At 29.9% G+C, this 15,373-nt stretch overlaps 1 protein-coding gene across 1 annotated transcript; it reads left to right on the forward strand.

Moving 5' to 3' along the window:
- The first annotated feature begins 475 nt into the window (after nt 1–475).
- LOC125064283 (PDZ domain-containing protein GIPC3) lies at nt 476–14,247 on the forward strand. The gene is made up of 4 exons (XM_047671244.1): nt 476–1,020; nt 10,478–10,708; nt 12,047–12,298; nt 12,926–14,247. The coding sequence occupies exons 1-4, from the start codon at nt 778–780 to the stop codon at nt 13,160–13,162; spliced, it is 963 nt and encodes a 320-aa protein (XP_047527200.1). The 5' UTR covers nt 476–777; the 3' UTR covers nt 13,163–14,247.
- The last annotated feature ends 1,126 nt before the right edge of the window (nt 14,248–15,373 follow it).

The raw sequence follows: 15,373 nt of genomic DNA on the forward strand, positions 1-15,373 counted from the left end.
AATTTGGTATCAAGATCGATGGCGAGAAGATTACTCACCTTCGATTTGATACCTTGAAAGGATCTCTCAACAATTACGTTTAAAAATTAACATGGATAAGACGAAGAATTCAGTACCTTGTGTTTATTGTAATTTGTTTCAAATAGTACTTTTGAAAAGTTAATTATTTTTACTTTAAATTTTGGCGCTTTAGTTTTTTTCTGTCCACAAACAATAAATATTTTTTACCAAAAAAAGATGAAACGTATCATTAATCAATTAAAATAATTAAAAATATGTATATATCATATATGTATATATTTAGTTTGTGTCACTACACACTAATTAGGGCTACGCGATATAATGGTATTCCATTTAAGTTTTTTCGATGTAGTCCTTCCTCACATTTGTAAATTTCAATTCACTCATTCATTGGCGTCACATGACACTGACACTTGTGACTTGACAGTTAACTTGACTCAGTAATCAGTCGAGGGTCGACACAGACAGTTTATCAGTCGATTTGCAATAATTGGATCGTTCTGTCTCTATCTGTGATACAAACTATTCCCTCTTAAAGAACCTTCAACAATAGAATTCTACATAATCTTATCCAATATCGTCATTTAGTGATAACTTATCATAAGTTATGACGCGATGATGTTCACATGTACAGTGTCGCAAGTTCTCTGCTTTGGACGAGCATAATTTTGCAGTAGGCGAGTGTAATGAGTTCGCGTTAACTTTTACTACAAAGTAACTTAAATTTACAGTTATTTACTAGTGATACTTTTCGTGATGTCGTTGTTTAAGAAGAAGGCGCCAAAGTATTCCGCGCCACCGGTACCTCCTCCCCCCGTGGAAGACGTACAGAACCATCAATCTAACGGTGTGGACAATAACAACGGTGCTCAAAAGTCACAATTAGTATTCCATTGTCAGCAGGCTCAGGGAAGCCCCCTTGGACTTATTTCTGGATTTTCAAATGTTAAAGAGCTTTATCAGAAAATAGCAGAATGTTACGACTTTGCTCCGGAAGATGTAAGTAGATCATCGGATTTCATAAAAAATAAAAATAATAACTACACACCTTATAATAAACTCGTTATATTATACATTAAATAGAGCAATATAGTAATAGATAATTAAATCTTATCACAGCTTAATGTATATTTTTTGTAGAATAATTATATTTCCTGGTATAAACATTGTGAATGTAAAGCATATCTTCTAAAATTTTAAATGCACTGTTAACCATTCACTCTTTTTTAAAGTTTTATTGAAATAACTCAATCTTTTCTCTGAATAAAACTATTTTTTACAGGATTTTTTATATAATTTTATAAATATCTATATATTTTAAGTCCAGTGTAATATGTCCAAAGTGGATCACATTTTCCATCATACTAAATATCCGTCAAAGTTCATATTGCCAGATTATAAAGATAATATTATTATGTTTCTTATACTAAGGGGCATATGCTAGCAATTTAAAAATTTTTAAAACTTTTATAAAATCTATTATTAAAACATGATACTTTTTAGTACTTTAGTACTTTTATAAAGATGGTAGACAAAATCTAAAATTAGGCTGTTTATTGTTGTAAAGATAGCATTACTGACAAAAAATATATCTATAGTTCTAGCCACAATATTGATTATTTTTATTGAAAAGTATGAATGAAAAATATAATATATTTACTGATATAAATATATTCAATGCATAAAAATAACCAATCATAAAACAGTTACTAATTTAAAATCATCAGGTAAAAAAATTATGAATTACCAATTTCCTAAAATAAGCATTACCGATTTCATAAAGCAGATGTGCTGCTTAATAATTAAAAAAATAATCATATTTTATATCTAATTTCCTTAGTAGTATGATTAATATTACAAATGACATTTTTGTATTTTATATTCTTGCAAAAACTTCTTATCTAATTGAATGGAATGTTTACACCTTGTTAGGCTATATTTAGATATACAATAATCATGTTTTATTGATTATGAGAAATAGCTTTTTATGAAATTGTGGTATACAAGTTATGTCTGGGAAAAGAATTGCCAATTGAATAAAACATTTGAAAATCATAAAAAGTATTTATTTGTATAAAAATATAGATTTATTTATTTCAGCAGCAACCATTTTAATCAGTTGCCTTAAATCATAAATCTAGAAGAAATGCTGTCTAAAAAAACTTCTATTATGTGAATAAAAAAACAAAATTAATTAATTGTGAACATAATTATTATTTGCAGACTTAGAATAATTATGTTATATTTACATTATAATTGACCTGTAAAAATGTGAACTTTGATTTCAATGTTTTCACTTTTTAACACTTTAAAAGAGGATGTATGAATTAGCTTTCAGTATAATTAGGGGCTTTAGAATTCAATTGCAAGAGGTTTGGGGAAAAGTGCTGTATTTAATAAAGATTTGAACCCAGATCATATTCTATGACCCTATCACTTGAGAAAATTAAGAAAACAATCTATAACCTTCCTATAAATAGGTATTATTGATAATAATTGATAAATAATTATCAACAATTATTCGGTATTGCAATTGCCCCTGACAATGTGCAGTATTACCAAAGTGTGGTTGTCACTTATGAAATATTTTATTGAATGATTTTTATATACTTAAAGTACTTTGTATGAAGTTGAGAATGTAACCCTTACTTTACTTCTTTATCAAGTATCTTTGTCTAAACTAGATACTTACCTATTTCATATAAGAGTAGCTCTGGGATCTTGGGCTATTATGTTTTTTTTATTATGCTGTTTTTATGGTCCCTAGTTTGGTCGGTCCATGTTAAGCTTGGAATAAAATTAGTTTCAATAGATCACATCCCTTTCATATGCCTTTAACCTTCTACTTCATGCATTCAAGTCAATTCATCATTCTTATAAGCACAAAAAATCTAAGAAATAATGTGTTTTTCAAAACTAAACAGCAATATTTTGTAATAGTTGTTTCTGTTGTAACTCACGAGGCATCAAAAATGAAAAGAATGCTGAAGTGATGGTGTGATAGATTATGAAATTAATAACAATATTGGGAGGCAGTTCACAAATCTAAGATAGATCTATTTTGCTGGTTTTGGTTGGTCTATTTTTTTGGTTAATTGTGTCAAGATATCTTTCCGATTTTTTATGTTATTCACATTTCGAAGATTGATTTAAATTGATTTAAATCACAGATTGTAGAATAAAATTAAATTTTGGCCATTAATGATCCTTCGTTGCTAAAACTGTACGAAAGAGATTTTCGCGGTATTAGTTAATTTTACTGATCAAAATAATTCTAATTTATTTACGATTTAGAAGAAAATGACTTTCCTAATTGTAATGAAAAATTATAAGGCCATGTATATAGTATATAGTTTTCAATCTTGTTTAATTCTTCCCAAAGATACTTTTTGTTGTTTTTTTTTGTTTTGTAGTAATTTTTCTAAAAAAAAATTACTGTATTTTTTCCTGTTTATTTACTGTTTATGTTTATTATTATAACTTCCTAGAATTTGATTCGTCAATCCTAAAGTGAGTTATGTAGGCTACTCATGTAAAATTACCTAATTATTTTACAAATGTATCATGTTTAAATTAAATCTGATAAGAAATAATGTGTGATAATGATTAAAGATAGTAACTTTATAATTTAATTGTGGTGTGTGAAATGGATATTTAAGGTATTTAATACATGGAGTTAGGTACTTATCACTGTTGGTCACTAGTTTATGTCTGACGCATTTATCCCGTGTTTGCCATGCCACATTACCAATTATAACTTATATAAAATCGGAATTCTTATGCATACCAAAACTCAGATCAATCGGAGGTATGGTCTAAATGGAAGTCATTAAGAAAACAGAATCATATCAAAATTCGACCTTGAATGCTTTTTAAATATGCACAAAAAAGTTTATGAAAGTCGAATTTACTGCCGGTTCTCTAGTTGGATAATCTTACTTTGAATTGGATTTTGGCCTACCAGGCGATCTCTCTCCATATATATTGAATAATAATTAAGAATACTGAGCTTAGCAATAATCGATTGGTTTATAATTATTGTTATATTAGTTTACCGTGACATCACTTTATGCCTCTATGACTAGTTATTAATAATATGGTGCTGACAATGTAATGATAAGAAAAAATCAAGTCAACATGTTTGCATGAAGTGCCTTCGTTCTACAATTAGACGTTTTTCCTTGCATTTTAATAAAAAATAATATTCAAAGAATTGCAATAAATAATGAGGAAATAAACTCAACTATCTATTGCTCTTTAATAAATACAGGACTTATTTACTTATCTAAAAATTAAATAGAGATAATATTCTAATTTTTTGAAAACATCCAATAAGTTTCGGGCGCCGCTATTATTGTGCGTTGAGGTTAATAATTATGTCAGGAGCCCTAACGCAAGTTTCTACGACACCTGTATAGTTTCGGATGAATTATATAAGAACACATTCGGTAATACATAATCTAATTATTTCAATAAAAAAACGAAGTGTCTTACCAACTTACCTATTTGCCTACAAAATATGTAGTTATGACGGGAAGAAATAGTCAACCTAAAGTTTCCATACTGACGCCATGCTTTCTATTGGTATGTAATTTGTCTATTAAACAAACTAGTGTGTTATGTTTAAAAACTAAGATTTTAAAATGTTTATGTAATAACATCACGATTTTTTAGCAAATCTATTCGCGAAATTTTTCTTCACATATCATAGTATAAAATACTTTTCAAACATTAAACAGACTGGTAAGGTCGTTCCTACTCTTACGGATCTTAGACTATATCTAAACTTTTATAATGGATCATGGATTTGTAAAATACACTCACGCCATATTTCTGGAACCACCGGTTATGACAAACTGTACCTGCTAAATATATTTTCATTTGTTTATTCAACATACCATTATCAAAAATAAACCTTCAAGGTTGATTAAGAACAGCGATTTAACCAATTCATTAATATTTCATTACATGACATATTGCTACTATCTATGTGATTAGAATGCGCGATAGACACGGTTTTGTCAAAATTCTTCCTCATGTTTGTTCTGTATTTGACATTGATTGATTAAGTTATTTTATGTCAGCCATTGGTTAAAGATAGCATATTTCTTAAAGGAAACATTGTCAGTATAATTATTTAAAACAAGATCACATTTGTATGTTTTTGTAATAATCCACCTTTGTTTAATACAATAATTCTGTAAGTTTGCCCACTAATTGTAATAACTATATTGAGAATGACTCATGAAATCGCTTACTATATATCTTAGTAATGTTGTTTCGTATAGTCACTGGTTATATAAGACGTTGTCGTAATTGTTATTGTTGAGTGATATTAATTATGTTGAGTAAAAAGAGTCTTCTTACTATTAGATACGTATCTTTAAAGTGGCCTTTACTCTTCATCATCATGATTCGCTTGCCCTTATTTTTATTGTGTGTATGGCGCTGATCCTGCCTGGGAATTTTACATGGTTATATCAGCCTACATTGTTTGTGGTATTCGTGCAATAAAATGGATGCGCGATACGATGTGCGAATCTATGGTTTAAAATGGGGTGACTTGGCTTGTGGCTCCAAGCTGGATGGCACAGGGGATTGCCTTGCGCTGTTATCCTCACCGACCAATTTGACTTATCACCCACCAGTTCCTAAGGTAAACTTCGTCGGGTTAAGAGCGGAGCACTCATGGCACCTTGAAACTACTCTGTTTGAACCAGATTTTAGAAATTCTATATTTTACTTTAAGTTTAAAATTCAAATGCTTGTCACAACGCCTCGGCTTTTTAGTAATAAATAAATTCTGTATGACAAAGAAAACAATCCTGGAAAGACGGTAAACTCCTGTCCCAAGCTTGAATCGAATAAGAAGAAACTGCTTATAATTCTAAAAAAGACCTATGTAGATTACAATTATCGTTACAATATGCAGTTCAGAACAAAAATTTTAAAACTGAATAAATATAAGCTATCAAACATACAAGTCTTGCCGCTGCAGTCCACTAACTCAATTTCTATCATAACGCTTGTCCACACAGTGCAAATGCCATGAGCATGATGTCTACGACAACGAAGAAAGTTCTTTGTGTTATTGGAAACGCAGTTAACTGCATCATCATTAATTTATCATAACATCAAACATTGCATTGATTAATTATTTAACGCCATTGAACAAATTATGTAATGCAATCCCAAGATACCTATACCATCATTTATAAGCAAAAAATAAATACAGAGATAATATCTAAACAAACAATACGCGTTTGTAAACGTAATTGTTAAAAGGTATTTGTCAAAAACACAGTTTGTGCGACTGGTATTTTGTACGCGGAAACTCCATGTATTTTTATAAAATTAGATAGTGACAGCGATAGTGTCAATAATCAATATTTATTACTATCGCAGAAAATGATACATTAAGAATAGTTAAAAGAAATTATTTTCGAAACTAAGTCGCACGCAGCAGTTAGTAATTAATAGGACAATAGACGACCGTGACGGTTAGCCAGTAAAGGTCACTGGCGAAAATATTTCAGCGATTTCTTGATATTTCACGCTTAATGAAAATACTAAATAAGGTTGAGTTTTTATTACTATATGCGATAGGTTAAAATTTGTATGTAGGTATAAGATAAGATGTATAGTATATATATAGGTGTATATAAGTGTAGTACAGTATAGTGGCAATTACCCCAATGCAAATGGAAACCGATCAAGTGCCTGGTAACATGCACCCGAAAGGCTTTGGTAACTTAATATTTTACAAGTGTAAATGATATATATACGTGTTGCGAGTTTAACATTTTAGTTTATTGCGTTATAAAAATCGGAAAGTTATCGCAGTGTTTTATTATTGCATGTTTATATAATTAGTCCAAAACTGTCATTGCGGAAGCACGCACGGCTGGACGGCCAGGAAATAGAATGGCCCACGGGCGCAGCCGGCAGCCTCTCGTGTGTTACAGCACTACTGTTACATTAATTTGTCTGAATGCGCATAATATTCGTATTAGTATTAAAAATTAAGCAATAACATCTGATAAACGGAATAACTAGTCTGTGAAAACATAAACAATGAAATAATAGGAATACGAAATACTGGTATACGAATAGGGTTCATTATAATTCAAATTGAAAGCGTTCTACTGTCTATGACTGTGTGATGACCCACTGCTCGTGGGTCAAGGACCGGATGGTCGACTAAACGAATATAAGAATTTACTATAAACTGCGATGCAGTCGTGTTTACCGAAAGTCGAAAGTTAGTAAAGTATTCCGAGTGTTACGACATTTCATTTTATCGATGAATGAAATTTTAATGCTTATGATTAACTTATATCCCACATGGTTTGAAACACATACATATCGTAGCAATGATTTCTAATGTATACGTTTTAAATTTTTCTATATAGTTCTAAATATATACACGTACTTATTTGACAATTAATACATATTAAGGGACTTAATTTATTCATAAACATGTACACGTATTATTCTGGTACATGAGGTTAACAAGCTCTAGTTCCGGTTTGTCATTTTCGGTATAACGTCGTTTTGTTTATACGGTTTTGAATTGCCAAGTATTTTTTAAACATAGACTCTCTAGATCAGGAATATGTAAAATAATAATATCTACCTTTACATAAGTAACTATGTGCTACGTCTTAAAATAAATATTAAAGGAGTAACCATATATTATAATAATACAAGTTGTATGAATGGATCTAAATGCTATCATGAGTTGATAACAATTATACATTAATTAAAAAATCTGATTTAAAATGCCTTCAAGTGTAATTTCTTATATATACATTTCTTAATATATTATTGCATAGCAATTTTAAGCAGCGATATTAATTTAGTTTGTCAGTAAACGTATTTTTGTATTTAAATAAAATTGCATATTTAAATTTATTGCAAGATATTTATTCAATGTTTAATTTTCTTCAATTAAATCAAACTTATCTTCGATGTTTTAAATACCAAGATATTGTTATCTTCTCGTATGAACATAATAGCTGAAGTATGAACACTTTAAACATAACCTATAGATAAAGGCTGTCGATGGTACCTACCATTTATAATAGTCGTAATATAATAATAATTTATTTTTAAATGTCAAATTTTTTAAATGTACTTAAGGTTTATTGAGTTATCCTAAAATATATTAGCTAATGTCCATACGAAATCTAGAAGCATTGCATATTGCGCACCTTGACCACGAACCAGAGCAAGCAATGAAGCAACTATTATTTCCAAAAAACAAATCGCGATCCTCTAGGCTTAAATTATTTTCACCAACTTTATAAGGTCACAAGAAACTATGTGCTAAAAAGTGCACTAATGGCAAGATTATATTGAAGAATTATTTATTTTGACATCAGTTAACGTTAGGGAATCTTCAAGAAAAGAGCGTACTCTTTCCTGAAAGGCCGGCAACGCACCTGCAAGCCCCCGGTGTTGCAGATGTCCATGGGCGGTGGTAGTCACTTTCCATCAGGTGAGCCTCCTGCTCGTTTGCCACCTATTGACATTAAAAAAAAAATATAATTCACATAAATTATATGTTACGCATAAATATGTTACTAAAATAACATTTTAGCTGAAACGCACACAGCCTTGACCTAATACGACTTTATTAACTTTCGTTAGACCAGTCGAGTAGATGTGAAAAGTTTAATATCAGAATTATTTTTATATTATATTCATACATTTTTCATAAAACTGTGATACGATTACAGTGAAATATTTTAAGCATGAAACTAAGTATTTTTTATATAAACAGCCAATAATATTAATTTAATAATTAACTTACATCTGATACAAAAAATGTATGTACTTAAATCACAAGTCAAAACTTTTAAACGAAAGTTCTTCTATTATAATTAAGGTTATGTCAATTGTATACTTAGCCTAAATACCTTGATGTTTGTGTATATAATAATATCTATTGTGTGTTATGTGAAATCTGTCTGTGAAAAAAAAATGTCCTTCTCACTAATTCTAAGTTTATATCATTTTGAAATTCTTTGAATTTAGATATTAGACTTACATTGATAAGTAATTGAGATTTTCAGTCAATAAATTCTCAGTAGTTCAGAATAGCTCGGGACTATATTTGAATAATGGATGGTTTGTGCACATGCTTATGAACTATAATGATATCTTACACGAAGTTGACTAGTGTCATTTAAGAAACACACTATTTAAGTTCCGACATTGAATTAAAAATAAACATATTCTTGCCGTTAAATCGATATAAAAGTCACCTAATCTATCAAGTAGAAAAGCGATCCTTTAGTCTTTAGATAGATCTTCCGAGTTAATTACACATACATAAAGCTACTTTTTCTCTTTTCTGGAACTTACACCAAGTATTATAGGAAATTGCTATAATACTTAGACCGGGTCCTACTTAAGTCTGCGATCATATTTGACTTAGATAGGAAGCTAAAAAAGTGTCTGTAGTTACTTTGTTAGAATTATCGTATGTATTTATTTTTATTATGAAATCATTACAGCTTTTCCAAATCATTATTGTCCTTACATTAAAATCACTTTCATTGTAAACGCTTGGAAGATCTTAGATCTTAGATCTCTAAAATAAGAGATAAAACATCAACTTGACTCCGGGTGGTGTTCTATATCATATTTTCTTCTTCAGTATTTTTGATTTATATCTTTATATTTATGAAGTAAACCGGAACTAAACACTTTACAATTTATTTATTAATAGGCGGTTGACCTGTTTCATTTAGTAATGGATGCTCCACATCCATTACCAAAGTAAACAGGCAAGGAGCAAATCGTATTTATCGATTTGTTAATGAGCGTTGGCAAGCCTCATTCATCATTCATAGTAATTTCTCATGTTATATAAATTATAACCAATTACTGAAGTGGTTTCCGATTCTTAAATTGGGATTTTTCATTACTTTTCGCTTCTTTCTCTTTTCTCTAAACTCGAAAATAAACTCATTTTGCTTATAAGTCCTACTCAATTTTATAACGAGTTCTTCAATGTCAATAATGGGAACTTATGAAGAGCTATTCGATATCAATAAAAAAAATGAGGTATTATTTAATAATTAAGTTAAAAAAGCTTTTTATATTTAGTTATGTTTTATTCACAAAGGTTGCCAATAAAAAGTGCTATAACCAATAAGTAACCACAATTTAAACACGTCGTTTATCCAGCTGAGACTGGAAAGATGGACAAAACATGATTAATTATGTTTTGTACATTTTTTTGCAGTTAAGTTTATAAATGACCAAAATAATAGATTGTCAGGTTGAAGCTACTTTATTCACGCTAGTGAAATGTTCAAGAAAAGCCAATTTAAGAAATATGCTTAATTATCAACGACCACGCTACACCTAGGCGTGTTAAATAGGATGTCCTGACCTAATTGACTTAAAAGGAAAGTAACGTTTATTATTCTTTTTATGGTTTCAGATTTTATTCTGCACACTAAACACACACAAAGTGGATATGAAGAAATTACTCGGTGGCCAAATAGGATTAGAAGATTTCATATTCGCACATAGAAAAGGTCGGCCGAAGGAAATAGAAATAGTTAAAACTGAAGACGCGCTCGGTTTAACGATTACTGACAACGGAGCAGGATATGCCTTCATAAAGCGAATAAAGGAAGGATCTATCGTTGCGAGAATTCCTCATATAGAGGTAACATGGAATTATTATTCTTGTCTATAGAAAGAAATATAAACATGACCATTAGACATTAAGTCATTGCCTTATAAAGAAAGTTAAATACATTGCTATACTCACATAATAATAAAACTTCATTAAGAGTTCCTATATTCTTTTGAAATGAATCATCTAGATATTATGATAGTTGACATAACAATAGTATTCATGTGTAATAATTATGTAGTTTATATAATTATAGTATCGATTAAGTTGTATTTTTTTTTACCTTCGAAACTTATAATTTATCGAATATTCAATTAAATTATCTTGTCTAGGTCCCGAAAACTCTTATCATTTTATTTTAGAACGCTATCTTTCCTTGTCTCGCATGGTCACGAATATGATAGTGAACGTAACGACAGTTTATTTTTAAGGTCAAGTTTTCCTAATTTCATTTAATAAATGATACAGTATGACAGATAATGATTGTTAAAAAAAAATAGTTCTATAGGCTTTTTTAATCTTTATCTATAATACAGTAAAAATTGGAGTGTCTGTTTGTGATATTAAAATAACCGCTTTTTACTAAATGCATAAGTATGTATACGCGGTACATATACCGAAATATATTTTTTTACAATTATTGTCTGTGTGTCTGTTTGTTCCGCCTATTCACTGGAGCGGCTGGACCGACTTTTACTATCAGATAGCTGATGTAATAAGGAGTAACTTAGGCTACTTTTATTTTAGAGTTTTATAAAAAATAATAATAGTAATAAAAAAAAATCACGCCGCAATTTACAAATACTATCCTTATCAATACTATCGCGAAGCCCTCGCGCAACCACCACACCAACGACTTAATTTCAAAAAAGCTGTCTAATATAAAAAATTATAAATTATAGTAAAATCTGCGAACTGAACAATAACGTTTTTGTTAAATTCAAACGCGTACGAAGTCGCGGCACAACTAATTAGCTGCCATGAGTATTATCCACTTTTACAATAGTACTAATTAGTATGGATACAATAGTACTAATTAGTATGGATAATGCTCATGGCATAATAGACACCGTAAAAAAATACATGTCTACATAACTTCACATTTATCGGAAAAATGCTTTAATCATCCCAATTAATATCAATTATTTTTTTTCTCCCATTAAAGTGTAACGAACTTTCGATAGTTCACAAAATCGTGAATTATCGTGAAAATAATAAATGTTCATGTTCATTACATCTTTATTGGACATGAAAGAAGCGTGTCAATCGACTAAACTGCCCTATATTTAACGGCAGGCCATTCGCCTCTTAAGCAAGAGGAAGTAAACTGTTATCGTATTAAACTGTTCTCTTTTATTATGTCTTCAGGTTGGTGATCACATTGAACGACTAAATGAGGAGAACATGGTCGGTAAAAGACATTATGAGGTGGCGAAACTCCTGAAAGATATACCTAAGGGTACGACATTTACTATAAGGCTTGTGGAACCATTGAAAAGTGGTTTTGGAAGCATTGGTCCTAAAAGTGGCAGTGCTAGGTCCGGTAAAAAACAAAATTATGGATCAGGCAAAGAAACGCTAAGATTTAAAGCAAATGGCCAAGCGACGATAGAAAATGAGGTAACGAGAAAGATTTTGTATATTATTTCATATCTAAATAGAGAACCTTGTATAACTAATTCAAATGGGTATAAATGCTTCGTTGATCACTCAACCACTCGATGAATTGGGTTCAATGAAAAATTCTCAGTCGTACCCTGAAATACTGATTACAAATTCGTAATGTTAACAATTACATACCTCGGAAATCCAACAAATCCATGTCGTTTTGTGCCTAAACTCTGGTCGTGTCAGATTACGAACAGATTATTATCAGAGTGACAGATAATAATTATATCCAACGCAGTTGGCTATCCTTCGTTGAGAATAGACGCTGTGATCGAAATCAGTGTTAAAAACATATACACATGAACAAAGTAGTAAATTACTATTCTTTCAAACGAGTCTCTTTTTTTTATAAGTTGTTGATACTGTATATTAATACTTAACCTAAATTAAATGTGAAATGTCCTGAAGTAGTTAAAACCATTAATGTGACCTTATCTAGTTCTAGGGGTAAAAATTTCCAATCTTGTTTACCCAAGATAAAGTGAATGAACAAACATAGTGCGTTAATAAAAATATATTATATTATTATATATACATACGGTACCTATCTAATACAACATTTATAATATTTTATTTCAGCACGACGAGAAATCACAAGCAGGCATAGATAAAATAAACTCTCTCCTTGAATCTTTTATGGGAATTAATGACACAGAATTAGCAACTCAAATGTGGGATCTTGCTGATAAGAAAATTAATTCAATGCAGCTTGCCGAAGCTATTGACAATAGTGATCTACAGGAATTTGGGTTTACAGATGAATTTATAATAGAACTATGGGGCGTCATCACTGACGTTAGATCTGGAAGGCTCTAAAAGACTTTAAAAAAAAAGTGTAGGATTTGAGGAGTTGACTACCATCATACTATTAAAAACTTCAAAGATTTTGTATTAGCAATAATTAAATAAGTTATTTATAACAAATAGATAGTATTGTATATTATTTACATTGTTAAGTAGACGATATGCTTCTAGTGTTATTCGTTTATATTTTCTGTTACGGTAACTGTTTTGCAGCAACCAATGTCTAACTGTAACAATTTCGTTCAGATCGTTATTGTTTATTCTTCTTGATCATCACTCAACTACGTCACATATTTGGTAATTTAATTCACTAATACTAAACTATGCTAATGAACCAAAATCACCATCCGCTATTAAGTTGATTATCATCTATCCGCGTTAAATTACTTCACACAAAATATTACCTGTCAAGGTAAACTGTAAAATATTTTCTATTTATATATAGAAGTGGATTGCATGTTGGACATAACGTTCATTTAATTTTTAATTTTTATAAGTCGACCAAAACATTTTGTAAATAGACTTCATTAAATTTATATTGATATTTAAAATATATTCTATATTTGTTCAAATGGTTTTTGATCAAAAAACAAATACTTATTGCATTTTCGATGCATTTTTAAAACTACGTTTTACAATTCTATGTGCTGTTATTAAGTAAGTAGTATTTTTATAAAGTTACAACCAGAATGACTAAAACAAAATGAAATAATTGCTTTGTCAGCAATCTAAACATAACGTCACTACTCATTACTAAGTAAAGTACTAAATGGGTACCATACTATAGCATTGAAGATCACGGATCTACTAGTCCTTTGACCCTAAATCTTATTCCAAACAACGAACACAAAAACCATTGTTCATAAATGTTTCCTATTATGAACTCAGTCTTTGACATTATATATTAGTTATAAGTAAACATATTATTCATTAAAAACTTAATATTCTCATAATCTGAAAATTGATTATTTTATACATTTCAATACTTTATTATTTTAATTTTATGTAAGTTTTGCATCATTCGATATATACTTAATTAACATTTTACAATTTGAAGTGCCTTATTGACTACTGTAACTGTGACAAGTTAATTATAATAATATTTTTAATAAAGATATGTATTTCAATTTTTTATGTGTATTAATTTTTAATATTTAAAAACATATCATTCGCACGGATGCAATGCTGATACAAAGTATACTACAGAATGTCTTACAACGGAGTTTTTCAGTCGTTAGACAATACAAACCGCTATGTGCGTTTTGTATCCTGCATTTTAAATTTGTTATATCTTCGAAAAAAATCATTTAAATTACATGCTGTGAAGGACTATATTGATCTATATTAGATGCACAATGTATTTAAGGTACTTAACTGGATTGATTGTATTGCTTAAAATCGCTTCGAAAATGAGCCTTTATTTCTAATAAAAGCTAAAGATAAAAAATGATTATTGTGAGTTATACCGAAGAGATAGACATATATCGTGGACTTTTTTAAAGACCTTTTTAAGGTGTACAATACTGTAATACATTATTTTGATCTACCTCGTAGGGTTCGGCCAGCGTTTGCAATGTAAGCTCAAAAAATGTGTTATATGCGACATCATTTTAGAAACCTCTAAAATGATAATTGTTTCTTTACTATATTGTACATGTATTATACTTATGAACTTGAACCAATCTATATATAAAAAAACCGCATCAAAATCTGTTTTGTAATTTTATAGAATTAAGCATACACAGGGACAGACAGCTGTAAGCGACTTAGTTTTATACTATGTAATGAAAATCGTTTTGCTAGCTGATAAAATCGAATGAATCTTTCAAAATGCACATAACATAAGTAATGAAATCCAAAACTACTAAATTAGCTAACTAAGGTATAAAAAATAAGGACTCGGCTTAGGAATCCAGTAGCAGGAGATACTAGGAAAGACAAATCTCTATTTATACATAATTTCTTTACACTTTATCTTTTGAACCCGTAGGTAGTTTCAGGGATATTTTATTCGCCATTGCCACCTCGTTTCGCTGCGGGTTTGTAGTGTGCTCCATAAGGTGTTCGCGAAGTGTTACTCCTGGACTCTGGAACCCAAAGTGATGATAAAAATATTTCTCGGAATATAAGAGTCAATACAAAATAGAAATATCCCGAAAATCGCATATGAGTTTTAAATACACTAGAATGGTAGAAAACAGAAAAATGTTCGCGTCTGAAGGA

Source organism: Vanessa atalanta, chromosome 5, assembly GCF_905147765.1.
Source record: "Vanessa atalanta chromosome 5, ilVanAtal1.2, whole genome shotgun sequence".
In the NCBI taxonomy this organism is placed as follows: Eukaryota; Metazoa; Arthropoda; class Insecta; order Lepidoptera; family Nymphalidae; genus Vanessa; species Vanessa atalanta.

What these genes read in the sequence shown, in the direction of transcription:
- LOC125064283 (XM_047671244.1), top strand. Translation starts at nt 778, where the DNA reads ATGTCGTTGTTTAAGAAGAAGGCGCCAAAGTATTCCGCGCCACCGGTA. An exon ending in ACGACTTTGCTCCGGAAGAT is followed by an intron (nt 1,021 to 10,477) that starts GTAAGTAGATCA and finishes TTATGGTTTCAG; the next exon opens with ATTTTATTCTGCACACTAAA. An exon ending in CGAGAATTCCTCATATAGAG is followed by an intron (nt 10,709 to 12,046) that starts GTAACATGGAAT and finishes TTATGTCTTCAG; the next exon opens with GTTGGTGATCACATTGAACG.